Source organism: Magallana gigas, chromosome 2, assembly GCF_963853765.1.
Source record: "Magallana gigas chromosome 2, xbMagGiga1.1, whole genome shotgun sequence".
Lineage (NCBI taxonomy): Eukaryota > Metazoa > Mollusca > Bivalvia > Ostreida > Ostreidae > Magallana > Magallana gigas.
Window position 1 is genome coordinate 59,002,056 of NC_088854.1, and position 13,649 is coordinate 59,015,704.

At 35.5% G+C, this 13,649-nt stretch overlaps 1 protein-coding gene across 1 annotated transcript in view; it reads left to right on the plus strand.

Annotated features, from left to right (window-relative positions):
* LOC136269696 (uncharacterized) overlaps positions 1 to 5,847 on the plus strand; it is a 96,849-nt gene extending 91,002 nt beyond the window's left edge. The window contains exons 10-11 of the mRNA XM_066077520.1: positions 3,114 to 3,328; positions 3,692 to 5,847. Of these exons, the coding sequence (XP_065933592.1) occupies positions 3,114 to 3,323 (210 nt within the window). The 3' untranslated portion in view covers positions 3,324 to 3,328; positions 3,692 to 5,847. The remainder of the gene's footprint in view (positions 1 to 3,113; positions 3,329 to 3,691) is intronic.
* Positions 5,848 to 13,649: the final 7,802 nt, after the last annotated feature.

A 13,649-nucleotide genomic window follows, 5' to 3' on the forward strand; every position in this document is an offset into this window, starting at 1 on the left:
ATGCAGAATGTTGAAATGCAGTAGCCAGCATATATCTGTCCACTACAATATAGACTTATCATCATAACAGTAGATTTATCTGCATGTTGTCTTGTTAATGCATGGTGCAGCATTTGTACTCCGTAGACCTATACTGCCTTTTCATACTTTTCTGTATCTTATATAAGATACACATGTTGGGTCTTGGACCAAAACAAAAATTGGTGTCGAGATTTTTATTTTCATTTTCTGTGATGTAGAAGTTTTTATCTTTTTCATTTGAAAAGATAATCCCTGGTTGTGTTAGAAATTCCAAAATCAGGATCTATTTTTCTATGCCAACATTATTGTCAAAGTTTTTCATGTCATGAATTTAAATATACAATGCATGTATCAAGGTATAATTTACAGTAATCAATATTTCTAAAAAAATATTGAAAAAAAATTGGCACAAATATTTTTACCTATTCTACATGTAGTACTATGCAGACCGTAATTGTTAAATTAATCAGGATTATTTAAGTTGTTACAACTTCCAGACCATAGTGACTTGATTTATATTTTATATATTATAACAAGCATCAGAGGTATACATATTTTTGTTTTTTACTTTGTCAGCTGTATGTACATGAATATTATTATAAGCAGGTGTGATCTTGTGATACTTGCCATGTGGTTTACAGTTTTATGAACTTAAAAATAACAAATAAATGAATTAGTTAACACTGCAATCCCACCTTTTGTGAGTTCATAAAAATTAAATTTGTTAAAAATTTTGTAGAAAAAAAAGAATTGAACAAAACATTTATCTTTGTTTATACATATAACACTTTTGATAACATTTTTTAAATTATTATTTTGCTGTTAAATATACTGAAAATCAAAAATTTGAATAGATGTTCTGATATTTTTTAGAGAAAATTCAGAGCTACATTTTAAATTTACTGAACAAGAATATTATTTTAAAAGATTCAGTGCTTGTTCATATACCAGTAAATGTATACACATACATGTAGTTTATTTTCTTGGAGATGAATATTTATCGATAATATACAGGAGAAAGAACAGAATACGGTTTATACACATCACCCTCTATAGATTAAATCCTATACACCCTGCAGAACAATTATAGCTCGCCATGAAACCTATGATTAAATTCCACCCTGCAGAACAGTTAAGGCTCGCCATGAAAACTTCAACTAAGCTCAAACACTTGTTATGATTCTCACGTGGCCTGACATTTCTGTAAAGTTTAATAAAAAATTTATTTTCTACACAGCAAAGTATATTGTATTTTTGATACAAATTATATATTTTACTTATATTGGAGGTGAAATATGCCTAGCAAAGGTTTTGTAGATAAATATATTTTTGTGTCCAGTTTAGAGTTTCTGTCCCGAGTTTGGCATTCCTTTATGCACTTGTTTATCAATTATTCCTATGAAATGATTTTGTCCATTTGTTATTCAGTATGAATTTATTTTTTACAGCCCACAAGGTTTTTAGTTATCTTATTACATGAAGTTTTAACATACTTTTTGAAGTTTTCGATTTTATTGTATGAATGACCTTCACCAACTTTGATATCCCATGCATGTCCAAATAAGTACAACGATTAACATACTGAAGAATTTTCGTTAGATCAAAATTTCGTTGTTTTCAAATGAAATAAGATTTTGTTGCGCATTGAATTTTGTCATATTGTAATCTCTTTGTAATTAATCATTAATAATTGGGTGATAAATTCGTCATGGATTTTATTTTGTTGATTTATACTGCCAATGAAAATAATTGAATCCTCAACGAATATTCTGCTTCAACAGTACTTGTTTGACCCTTGAATATGTAGAATATATATAGTAATTTATCATCGCATTCATGATCTACTTTGTATTTCATCCTTTGTCAAATTCATGTCCAACAAAATGACAAAATGCATTCAGTGTGTATGTCTTGTGTACTAGAGAGCATTAGATCAAAACAAGTTTGATTTTGATTCTAGTATTGGTGCTACGATCTCAGAACGATTCCCTTATTGTTCTCACTGATCAAGCAGTGTGCATGATTTGTGTGTCTCCCACATATTGTATATTTATGTAAAATGTTGACTTCATGGTTTTGTTATTATTGGAAAAGAGAATGTATTTTTCCACCAGAGAAAATATTAAATTAAAAAACAAATCCTGGTTGTTTTTTAATAACCTGTACCTGTATTTTAGAGTATGGACAGCGATTACCTGTACCTGTATTTTAGAGTATGGACAGTGGTTACCTGTACCTGTATTTTAGAGTAGGGACAGCGATTACCTGTACCTGTATTTTAGAGTATGGATAGTGTCATCTTTGTATGTGAAGCAGCATGCTTAAACCCTTAGATCTCATGGTGCATATAATATATCACTAGTTTAACTAGTAGTTTTGTGAGCATAAGAATGAAATTAAACTTTGTTGATCCAACATAGTTTATGACTGAACATAAATGTTAATTGATACAGTATACAGAGTTATTTTCGCCCCATGTTATTTTCGTCCTTCTACATTTGCAAATGGTTTCGCCCCATCTTAAATTTGCCCAGACAGGATTGTGTACACTGTACTAAAGAGATACCATGTTATTTGCCTAGTCTTAAATTTGCCTGCTGACAACAAGGGCAAAAGGGGCGAAATTAAAATGGGGGCGAATATTTCCCTGTATACGGTAACAAGAAAAATTGTTCCGAATAATGATCAGAGGAAATGAGAGTGGTGTTTTAAGGCTTTATTTTACGCAGCTCTCTCTAATTCAGAAGTCTTATTTGTGAGAGTTCAATTTCAGCATATTAAAAGAACCACTATAATGAAGAAGAGATGAGCAATTTGTGGATTTTTAAATGGTCATTTTGGAAAAAGATGACACCAAGAGTATAACAAGAGTTGTATTCATTTGCTACCTTCAGAACTTGTCCAGGGTATCTGCTATTTGGAAAGTAGACAATGTAGATCTTCCTGAGATCTCCAAACTGCAAATGAGCAAATTAGGATTACTCTTGAAGCTCTCCAATCGACCAAACAAATACACCCCTGCGCAACCTTGAAGGGGGGTAATCCATATAACTTATATTCATTAAAAGAGTTGATCACTTTCTCTTTCACAGCATCGTAGAAAGCATCCCCGGGATGAGGAAGACCGCCGTAAGTACAGGGGACACGAAAATAACGGACTGGACGAGGAGCACACAGCGAAGTCGGAGAAGGAGGAGATAGACTACCAGAACCACGGCTACTCCAACCGGATGATGAACGACTACGGGGACGACGGAGATGTCGCTCCCAGGGAACAGCCGGCGTTCGGATCAGCCGTGTAATCCAGGTAAACCAGAGTTAGTCCAGTAATATCTGTTACTGTTTCTGATCGAGGAATTTGTTTCTTACATGTGTACCATTAGTAGCTGTAGAGGGGCAAATTTGATTCTTCCTTTCCGATAAATATGGGCATTTAATTTTAGTATGTATATGTACTCTCATATGGATTTTGTCCTTTATTCTGTCACAGTGTAAACACATTATTTTGTACACATACCATTTCATGGATTCATTGTGTAACTTAATACTTTTGACCATGAAGTATCATATATGAGGATAGTGCATTCACTGACTTATTATATACAAACTATTCCTATAATTTGATATTTTGATTTATACTAGTAAGGTGATTGATTTGATTGCTTTGTAGGGCCGACCAATGAGGGTTGGACAAGTCGACAGAATCAGGGGAGGATATGATTGGCCGGATCAATATATTCTGATAACCAAGACTTCAGCTAATATCTATGCAGACACAAATATGCTACAGTGTCCTCCTCCTGTTAATTTTGTCAGACGTACACAAACTGCTACTCGGTGACTAATTCCGGATTGATTTATAACCAGGGGTTCTCCTTATATGATTGGACGACTTGTTTCTACTGATTTAATAGCAGAACTATAATTATAATTAGTACCCTGATTTTTCTGTTATACAGTGTATGTTACAAAGCTTTATGTTGGAGAGAAGAAATGGCGACAATGTAATTGTCAGCTAGATTGTTAAGAGAATCACTGTGTGATACCGGTAGAAAGATGATTCTATGTCTTCTGTTAGTACCCACAGATGGGGAAAAGGGGTTCATATTTCAGGGGAAGGGGGGTGGTTATATTTGAGAGTTAAATTGATATTTGAAAATAGTGGTCTATGATTGTGCAATAATTATACGTGATTAGACTGTGTATAGCATACAAGACATTTTCTGTCTTCCCCTTTTGTTAAAGTCAAGGACCAACAGATATGGGCATTTATGTTTCAATGAATAATGCTGTTCACTAAATGTAGTGGTAGTGTTGTGTAGACATCAACGGGAGAAGAGAATTTGTAGTTGGCTTCAGATTTTTAGGGTTTTTAAGTCTTGCCTCCACCATTATTTGACTCCAAGTCAAACGAATCTCTGTCATACTTTATACAAACACAGAATTCTTCCATCTGATAGCAAAAGTAACAAGCATGTTTACAACATTCGAACCAATGTATTCCTGGTAAAGGCTTCTTTACAAGCTAGGAAAAAGAAGCATCTTACTCTTTCATTTCTATTTTTGTAAATTTTGTCAGGAATGACTGATACCATTGTATGGTGATTGTCAATATTATATTCATTAGTTATGATGGTAGTGCATTGTCTAATGTTGTGTGTAGAAGAGATACCTGGCCGTTACCTGTATCTCCTCACCAGTGAACAAGTGCTATTATCTAATGTTTTCTATACCTACCTCCACCTGTGATTGTGAACTCTGACTTATCTTCTCTTTCTAAGGTTTCGGGGCAATTTGTAACAAATGTAAAATGATGTTGTATTCATCTCATGGTCAGCTTTAGATAGTTTCTCTAACTTGTGTCTTCAGTATGTAAGATGGTGTATGAACAAGGAACGGGAGATGTTGACAAAATCAAGATTTTTCGAAACTATTAATTTTTTTATTGTTAGCGTTATTTTTTCCTATAATTCCATTGAGACATTCCATTTGATAATTATAGTTAATCCATCCAAGATCATCACATATCTAGCACACCACATTGTGCTCCTAAAAATGTTTTTTTCTTGTGTAATGTAAACATATGCATGATGATTGTTTTTTGATATTTTTTGTAAATCCATATATGTATATTTTTTTGTAATTATTTCTTGTTTTTTACAAATCATCAGATGATTTTTTTATATATATACAAATGTTGTTTGATTGTGTCTGAACATGGGTGATTTTATTTTCTAGTTTTAGTCAAGAACGACATATCATATGTGCCATGCTCACTAAACCTTTGACAGTTACTTCCCTTGAATTTTAGCAGTCGTTGGTCGTAACAGTAGGCTGTTCAATATCATTAGTCTTAACTTATAAATGTTAATTATTGTATATAGATAAATTTTATAAAGTGAAAATGATTTCACTGCTAATCACGTTAAAAAATTTTAACTGAAGTTTTATGACCGTATAGGTAATTTTTTTTATTAAAGTCTTCAGTTTAAATAGAATTGAATTTTACTAAAATAACAAACATTTAGTTGGAGATTTTTTTAAACTTTTTATTTAACATTAATTACTAGTAAATAAAATGGTCTTATTCATCATTAAGTTAAATTTATTTTAGCATATTTGACTTATTTTGTTATAATTGACAGTGATAATATATATTTTACATGGCAGTTCTCCCAATCAAAGTCAATTATTCTCGATTTATTGCACGTAGATTTTGTATCTATTGGTTTGAATGGTATTATCCTATTTACATATGTAAAGCACTTGAAATCAAGTATACATAGTAATTCCTGTATCTACTAATAAAGCTTACAAAACAAATGACATCTTGTTGTCATGGTGATGTTTAATTCTTAAAGTAGCAACGCTTTGATGAAGAATATAGGCGGATTAGGCGGATAAAAAGCCCTTTAAAAGGACGGTAGGGAAACTAAGCATTTAAGAACCATCATATCTTCTTTTTTTTTTAAAAACAAAAATCCGTTCTCGGCGAAACTATCTTTTGACTTTTTCCGTATTTTATTTATAATATATATTTTAACCGAATATACGAGCTTGTAGTTTTAAATTTTGCATGAGAAGATATGTTGATAAGGTGTGTAAATACCAATACACGGGCGGATAAAATACTGAAAAATTAAAATATGAATTAGAATAAATCTGATATATTTATTTTTCAAAATATTCAAAACAAAATATATTAAACATTTCATTGATTTTTAACCTTGGATATGTTCAATACTTGAAATATGTTGACTCAAATAGGTGTATACGTATCGAAACCTCCAGATAGTGTCAATGCCTTTTCTTTTATAGAGCAGGTCTGTGTTCCATATTTTTCTCATAGTCTAAATAAGGTCTGATGGAAAACAAACCGATTCCAATCAACAAAAACGTGGAGAGATGACCCACTATACATTAAAAATATCAAAAATAATACAAGTTCGTAAATTGTGGCCCAAGTCATACATACTATGATAGTATTTAAACAGCCTACCCTGTTGTGTCTGAAATGACTCGGTGGTTATTTGAACTATCTTATCCCCCTCCCATCTTCTTTTTATAATCTACTATAGCTCTTTAAACTGTAAATTTAAATTTAAAAAATTTTAAAATACGAAACTGTATTTTATATTAAACCAAAAGGATTTGCACCATCGCCCGTGTTTTTGGAGCAGTGATCAGCATATAGTGAAGGGCATTGGTAAATCTAGTACCGATTGGTTTATCCGTGAGAATCGCTAAAAATAAAACACCACCCTCGGACACTTATAAAGGTCTATGCCACTGTGTAGGAATCTCAAGTTCCAGAACTGTACTAGTACATTAATATTCTATCCCCCAAAAATGAATTCCATTTATAACAGTTGAGACAAAGTCGCGCACTTTAGGAGGCGGAGGTGCAAAGAAAAGTTGGACAACAAATTCCGATCAGGTTTTGTCACTTTTTGCTAAGAAAAAAATTTCAATGAATTTGAACTCTCGAAAGTCTTATATTTTTGGAGGTTTTTTTAAAATTTAAAACATGTTTCTATTAATATAAATAATCAAAAGAGATAATGAAATCTTACGACAAAAAAGAGAGTCTTACATCTTCTAGATATATCTGTTTTAGGTAGAAATGTTAAGGGAAAAATCTATAAACGAAAAATAAGACGAAATGCTTGAATCTTTCTACTGGATGGTTTGCAAAATATCAGCCTAAAGTGTTGTCATTTCAGAGCATATATATTGACTATACATCAGGACGATAGTGTAGAAATCTTGCCCAAGGCAGAGGGCAGCATGTTCTACACTACTGGTACATGTATTTAGAAGACCCACTGAACTGGCTATCTAGCGAACGACAACTCGCGGCTCGCTGAACTGTTGGTTCCGTTGAATTGGAGGACTAAAAATTGATTGTAATGTAGACGTACAAACTTTAACCTTTGTAAGGTAAAAGTCGAAATATTTTTTATGTTGACCGACAATTCTTGGTCAACATAGAATTAAATGTAAGGTCCGTCGAAAAGATATTTTTGTGAAAGATTTTTTTAATCATAAAATATGTTGAAAAATGAAAATAACAAATGTGAACTAGAGCAAAGCTCGTTGCAAAGCAACGAGTGGGTCTTCCGTTAATGTCGGAAGTAAAGCTGGTAGTTCATGTAAGAAGCAGAGCTCTTAAACCAATAACAAGAGTAACTAAAATAAAAAGATGAAAAAAATCGAATTATTCCTGGTACGACTTTACAAAACCCGAATGATTTTAAGTACGATTTAACAAAAACCTTTTTGATTTCAAGAACGACTTAACAAAAAAATCCGAATGTGTTTTAGTACGACTTAACAATTATTTTTAGTACGAGTTAATTTTACTATAAACATTATGCTATTTTTTAAACCAAGGACGCGGAAACAAAATTTCCGGAAAAATCAATTTTTAAACCCCGATATCTCTGTAATGCATCGTCTGATTTTAAAACTCATTTCAGTTTTAAATTAAGCTGAATAAAAGCTGCTTTGTTGCTTTATAATAAATATCAAATTATTGGTTAGAAAAAAGTTATCATAAAAAGACTTAATAGCCCTTGTACCCCCTAATTTGTGGGGCCAGCCCCTTTTTCTTGATATCAAATAAAATGTCTCGTTAATATAAACATATCTTGTTCTACAAGTGTTCATGAATTGTAAACCGTTCTCGAGATATATGTACAAATGTGTTTTAGGGGCCGACCCTTTAACCCCTTACCGGGGCCACTAACAACAAAATTTTTGGTTTAATATTGTTCAGAACATTATTTTGAACAACTTTTGTTCTACATTGCTTTTGAAAATATTTCTCCTTTTTCAGATATAAATGATCATAGTTTTGAGCCCCTTGAAACCCCTAATTACGTAACATATGACTTAGGTATAGTACTGTATAGTTGAACAGCTGTACAATGAACATTTTTGCTTCTATAATTAATAACAAAATATTGTTCAGGAAAGAGTTATTGTAAAAAAACAATAGAGCCCTTTTGGCCCCTAATTTGAGAGGCCAGCCCCTTTTTCTTGATATCAAATTTAAGGTCTTGCAAATTTAAATATATTTTGTTCAACAAGTGTTCATAAAATGTTAACCGTTCTTGAGATATCTGTACGAATGTGTTTTAGGAGCCGACCCTTTAACTCCTAAATGGGGTCATAAACAAAAACATTTAAGGTACCATATTGACAAGAACACCATTTTAAGCAACTTTTGTTCTACATTGCCTTTAAAGATATTTCTCCTTTTTAAGATATTAATGTTCAAAGTTTTGAACTTCTGGCCCCTTGAAACCCCTAATTACGTATCATATGACTTAAGTATGATACTGTATAGATAAACAGCTGTACAATGAACATTTTTGCTTATATAATTAATAACAAATTATTGTTCAGTAAACAGTTATTGTAAGAAGACTTTAGAGCCCCCTTGGCCCCTAATTTGAAGGGCCAGCCCCTTTTTCTTGATATCAAAGGAAAGCTCGTGAAAATTGAAACAACTTTTGCATTATATGTTTTAACAAATTATGTGCACATCGAAAGGTATTACAGAAAATGTGCAAAAATTTCGTGGAAAAATTTGGTGCTAATTTTCAGGCTCAGGCGAGCTTCGAGACCTTGAGCAATTTTTATAATTGGAACCATGGGGGTACATCTATAGACATTCATCTACAACCCCTGAAAATTTTAAGCTTCTATCTTGATTAGTTTCGGAGGAGATGCGTGGACAAAATGACCCTTAAAAATTTACAAAATCGTCTATATCTGAAACCGAAAGTGACGTCATCATGCAAAAATTTAATAATATGTAGCGACGATGATGTTCTATCACTCCTAAAAATTTCGTGCAAATCGGTTGGGTAGTTTTTGAGAAATAACGCTCCAAAAAAGTCAGAAAAAGAAAAAAAGAATAATAAGAACTAGAGTAAAGCTGGAAGTTCCTGTAAGTAGCAGAGCTCTTAAACCAATAACAAGAGTAACTAAAATAAAAAAAATGAAAAAATCGAATTATTCCTGGTACGACTTAACAAAATCCGAATGATTTTAAGTACGACTTAATAAAAACCTTTTCGATTTCAAGAACGACTTAACAAAAAAAAATCGAATGTGTTCAAGAACGACTTAACAATTATTTTTGGTACGAGTTAATTTTACTTTAAACATTACGCTATTTTTTAAACCAAGGACGCGGAATCAAAATTTCCGGAAAAATCAATTTTTAAACCCCGATATCTCTGTAATGCATCGTCCGATTTTAAAACGGGTTTCGGTTTTAAATTAAACTTAATAAAAGCTTCTTTGCTGCTTTATGATTAATATCAAATTATTGGTTTCAAAAGAATTATTATGAAAAGACCTAGTAGCCCTTCTGGTCCCTAATTTGAGGGGTCAGCCCCTTTTTCTTGATATCAAATAAAAGGTCTCGCTAATATAAACATATTTTGTTCTACAATTGTTCATGAATTGCAAACTGTTCTCAAGATATATGTACAAATGCGTTTTAGGGGCCGACCCTTTAACCCCTTACCGGGGCTACTAACAACAACATTTTTGGTATCATATTGTTAAGAACATTATTTTGAAGAACTTTTGTTCTACATTGCTTTTCAAAATATTTCTCCTTTTTCAGATATTAATGATCAGAGTTTTGAGTTCTGGCCCCTTGAAACCCCTAATTACGTAATATATGACTTAGGTATGGTACTGTATAGATGAACAGCTGTACAATGAACATTTTTGCTTCTATAATTAATAACAAAATATTGTTCAGTAAAGAGTTATTGTAAGAAGAAATAAGAGCCCTCTTGGCCCCTAATTTGAGGGGCCAGCCCCTTTTTCTTGATATCAAATGAAAGGTCTTGTAAATATAAACATATTTTGTTTAACAAGTGTTCACAAATTGTTTGCCGTTCTTGAGATATCTGTTCAAATGTGTTTAAGGGGCCGACCCTTTAACTCCTAAATGGGGTCATAAACAAAAACATGTAAGGTACCATATTGTACAAAACATTATTTTGAGCAACTTTTGTTCTACATTGCTTTTAAAAATATTTCTCCTTTTTCAGATATTAATGATCAAAGTTTTGAACTTCTGGCCCCTTGAAACCCCTTATTACGTAACATATGATTTAATTATGTTACTGTATAGATGAACAGCTGTACAATGAACATTTTTGTTTCTATAATTAATAACAAAATATTGTTCAGTAAAGAGTTATTGTAAGAAGACTTTAGAGCCCCCTTGGCCCCTAATTTGAGGGGCCAGTCCCTTTTTCTTGATATCAAATGAAAGCCCTTGTAAATTGGAACAACTTTTGCATTACATGTTTTAACAAAATTTGTACACATCGAAAGGTATTACAGAAAGTGTGCAAAAATTTCGTGAAAAAATTTGGTGCTAATTTTCAGGTTCAGGCGAGCTTCAAGGCCTTGAGCAATTTTCATAATTGGAAGCATGGGGGTACATCTACAGACATTCATCTACAATCCCTGAAAATTTTAAGCTTCTACCTTGATTCGTTTCCGAGGAGATGCGTGGACAAAATTACCCTTAAAAATTTACAAAATCGTCAATATATGAAACCGGAAGTGACGTCATCATTTGAAATTTTAATAATATGTAGCGACGATAATCGTCTATCACTCCTGAAAATTTCGTGCAAATCGGTTGAATAGTTTTTGAGAAATAGCGCTCCAAAAAAGTCAGAAAAAGAAAAAAAAGAATAATAAGAATAAAGAAAAAGAAACTGTAGAATAACAAGAGGGTCTTCCGTTGGAAACGGAAGACCCTAAATATATATTACGTAAGGTTAATTTGATAAATGATTGGCATATATGAATGTTAAAAAAGGCGCTATGTGTAGTTTATAATTTATTGATATCTAACATTAAAATGAGAAAAGGAGACTGATGGGGTCTCCAACATAACCGTCCCCTCCCAATAAAAGAGAAGGAGACTGATGGGGTCTCAACATAACCGTCCCCCTCCCAATAAAAGAGAGGGAGACTAATGGGGTCTCCAACATAACCGCCCCCTCCCAATAAAAGAGAAGGAGATTGATGGGGTCTACAACATAACCGCCCCCCTCCCAATAAAAGAGAAGGAGACTGATGGGGTCTCAACATAACCGTCCCCCTCCCAATAAAAGAGAGGGAGACTGATGGGGTCTCCAACATAACCGTCCCCCTCCCAATAAAAGAGAAGGAGACTGATGGGGTCTCAACATAACCGTCCCCCTCCCAATAAAAGAGAAGGAGACTGATGGGGTCTCCAACATAACCGTCCCCCTCCCAATAAAAGAGAGGGAGACTGATGGGGTCTCCAACATAACCGTCCCCCTCCCAATAAAAGAGAGGGAGACTGATGGGGTCTCCAACATAACCGTCCCCCTCCCAATAAAAGAGAAGGAGACTGATGGGGTCTCAACATAACCGTCCCCCTCCCAATAAAAGAGAGGGAGACTGATGGGGTCTCCAACATAACCGCCCCCTCCCAATAAAAGAGAAGGAGACTGATGGGGTCTCGACATAACCGTCCCCGCCCCCCCCCCCCCCAATAAAAGAGAGGGAGACTGATGGGGTCTCCAACATAACCGCCCCCTCCCAATAAAGAGAAGGAGACTGATGGGGTCTCCAACATAACCGTCCCCCTCCCAATAAAAGAGAAGGAGACTGAGACTGATGGGGTCTCCAACATAACCGTCCCCCTCCCAATAAAAGAGAAGGAGACTGATGGGGTCTCAACATAACCGTCCCCCTCCCAATAAAAGAGAAGGAGACTGATGGGGTCTCCAACATAACCGTCCCCCTCCCAATAAAAGAGAAGGAGACTGATGGGGTCTCAACATAACCGTCCCCCTCCCAATAAAAGAGAGGGAGACTGATGGGGTCTCCAACATAACCGTCCCCCTCCCAATAAAAGAGAAGGAGACTGATGGGGTCTCAACATAACCGTCCCCCTCCCAATAAAAGAGAAGGAGACTGATGGGGTCTCCAACATAACCGTCCCCCTCCCAATAAAAGAGAGGGAGACTGATGGGGTCTCCAACATAACCGTCCCCCTCCCAATAAAAGAGAGGGAGACTGATGGGGTCTCCAACATAACCGTCCCCCTCCCAATAAAAGAGAAGGAGACTGATGGGGTCTCAACATAACCGTCCCCCTCCCAATAAAAGAGAGGGAGACTGATGGGGTCTCCAACATAACCGCCCCCTCCCAATAAAAGAGAAGGAGACTGATGGGGTCTCGACATAACCGTCCCCGCCCCCCCCCCCCCCCCCAATAAAAGAGAGGGAGACTGATGGGGTCTCCAACATAACCGCCCCCTCCCAATAAAGAGAAGGAGACTGATGGGGTCTCCAACATAACCGTCCCCCTCCCAATAAAAGAGAAGGAGACTGATGGGGTCTCAACATAACCGTCCCCCTCCCAATAAAAGAGAAGGAGACTGATGGGGTCTCAACATAACCGTCCCCCTCCCAATAAAAGAGAGGGAGACTGATGGGGTCTCCAACATAACCGCCCCCCTCCCAATAAAAGAGAAGGAGACTGATGGGGTCTCAACATAACCGTCCCCCTCCCAATAAAAGAGAAGGAGACTGATGGGGTCTCCAACATAACCGTCCCCTCCCAATAAAAGAGAGGGAGACTGATGGGGTCTCCAACATAACCGTCCCCCTCCCAATAAAAGAGAGGGAGACTGATGGGGTCTCCAACATAACCGTCCCCCTCCCAATAAAAGAGAAGGAGACTGATGGGGTCTCAACATAACCGTCCCCCTCCCAATAAAAGAGAAGGAGACTGATGGGGTCTCAACATAACCGTCCCCCTCCCAATAAAAGAGAAGGAGACTGATGGGGTCTCAACATAACCGCCCCCCTCCCAATAAAAGAGAAGGAGACTGATGGGGTCTCCAACATAACCGTCCCCCTCCCAATAAAAGAGAAGGAGACTGATGGGGTCTCAACATAACCGTCCCCCTCCCAATAAAAGAGAAGGAGACTGATGGGGTCTCAACATAACCGCCCCCCTCCCAATAAAAGAGAGGGAGACTGATGGGGTCTCCAACATAACCGTCCCCCTCCCAATAAAAGAGAAGGAGACTGATGGGGTCT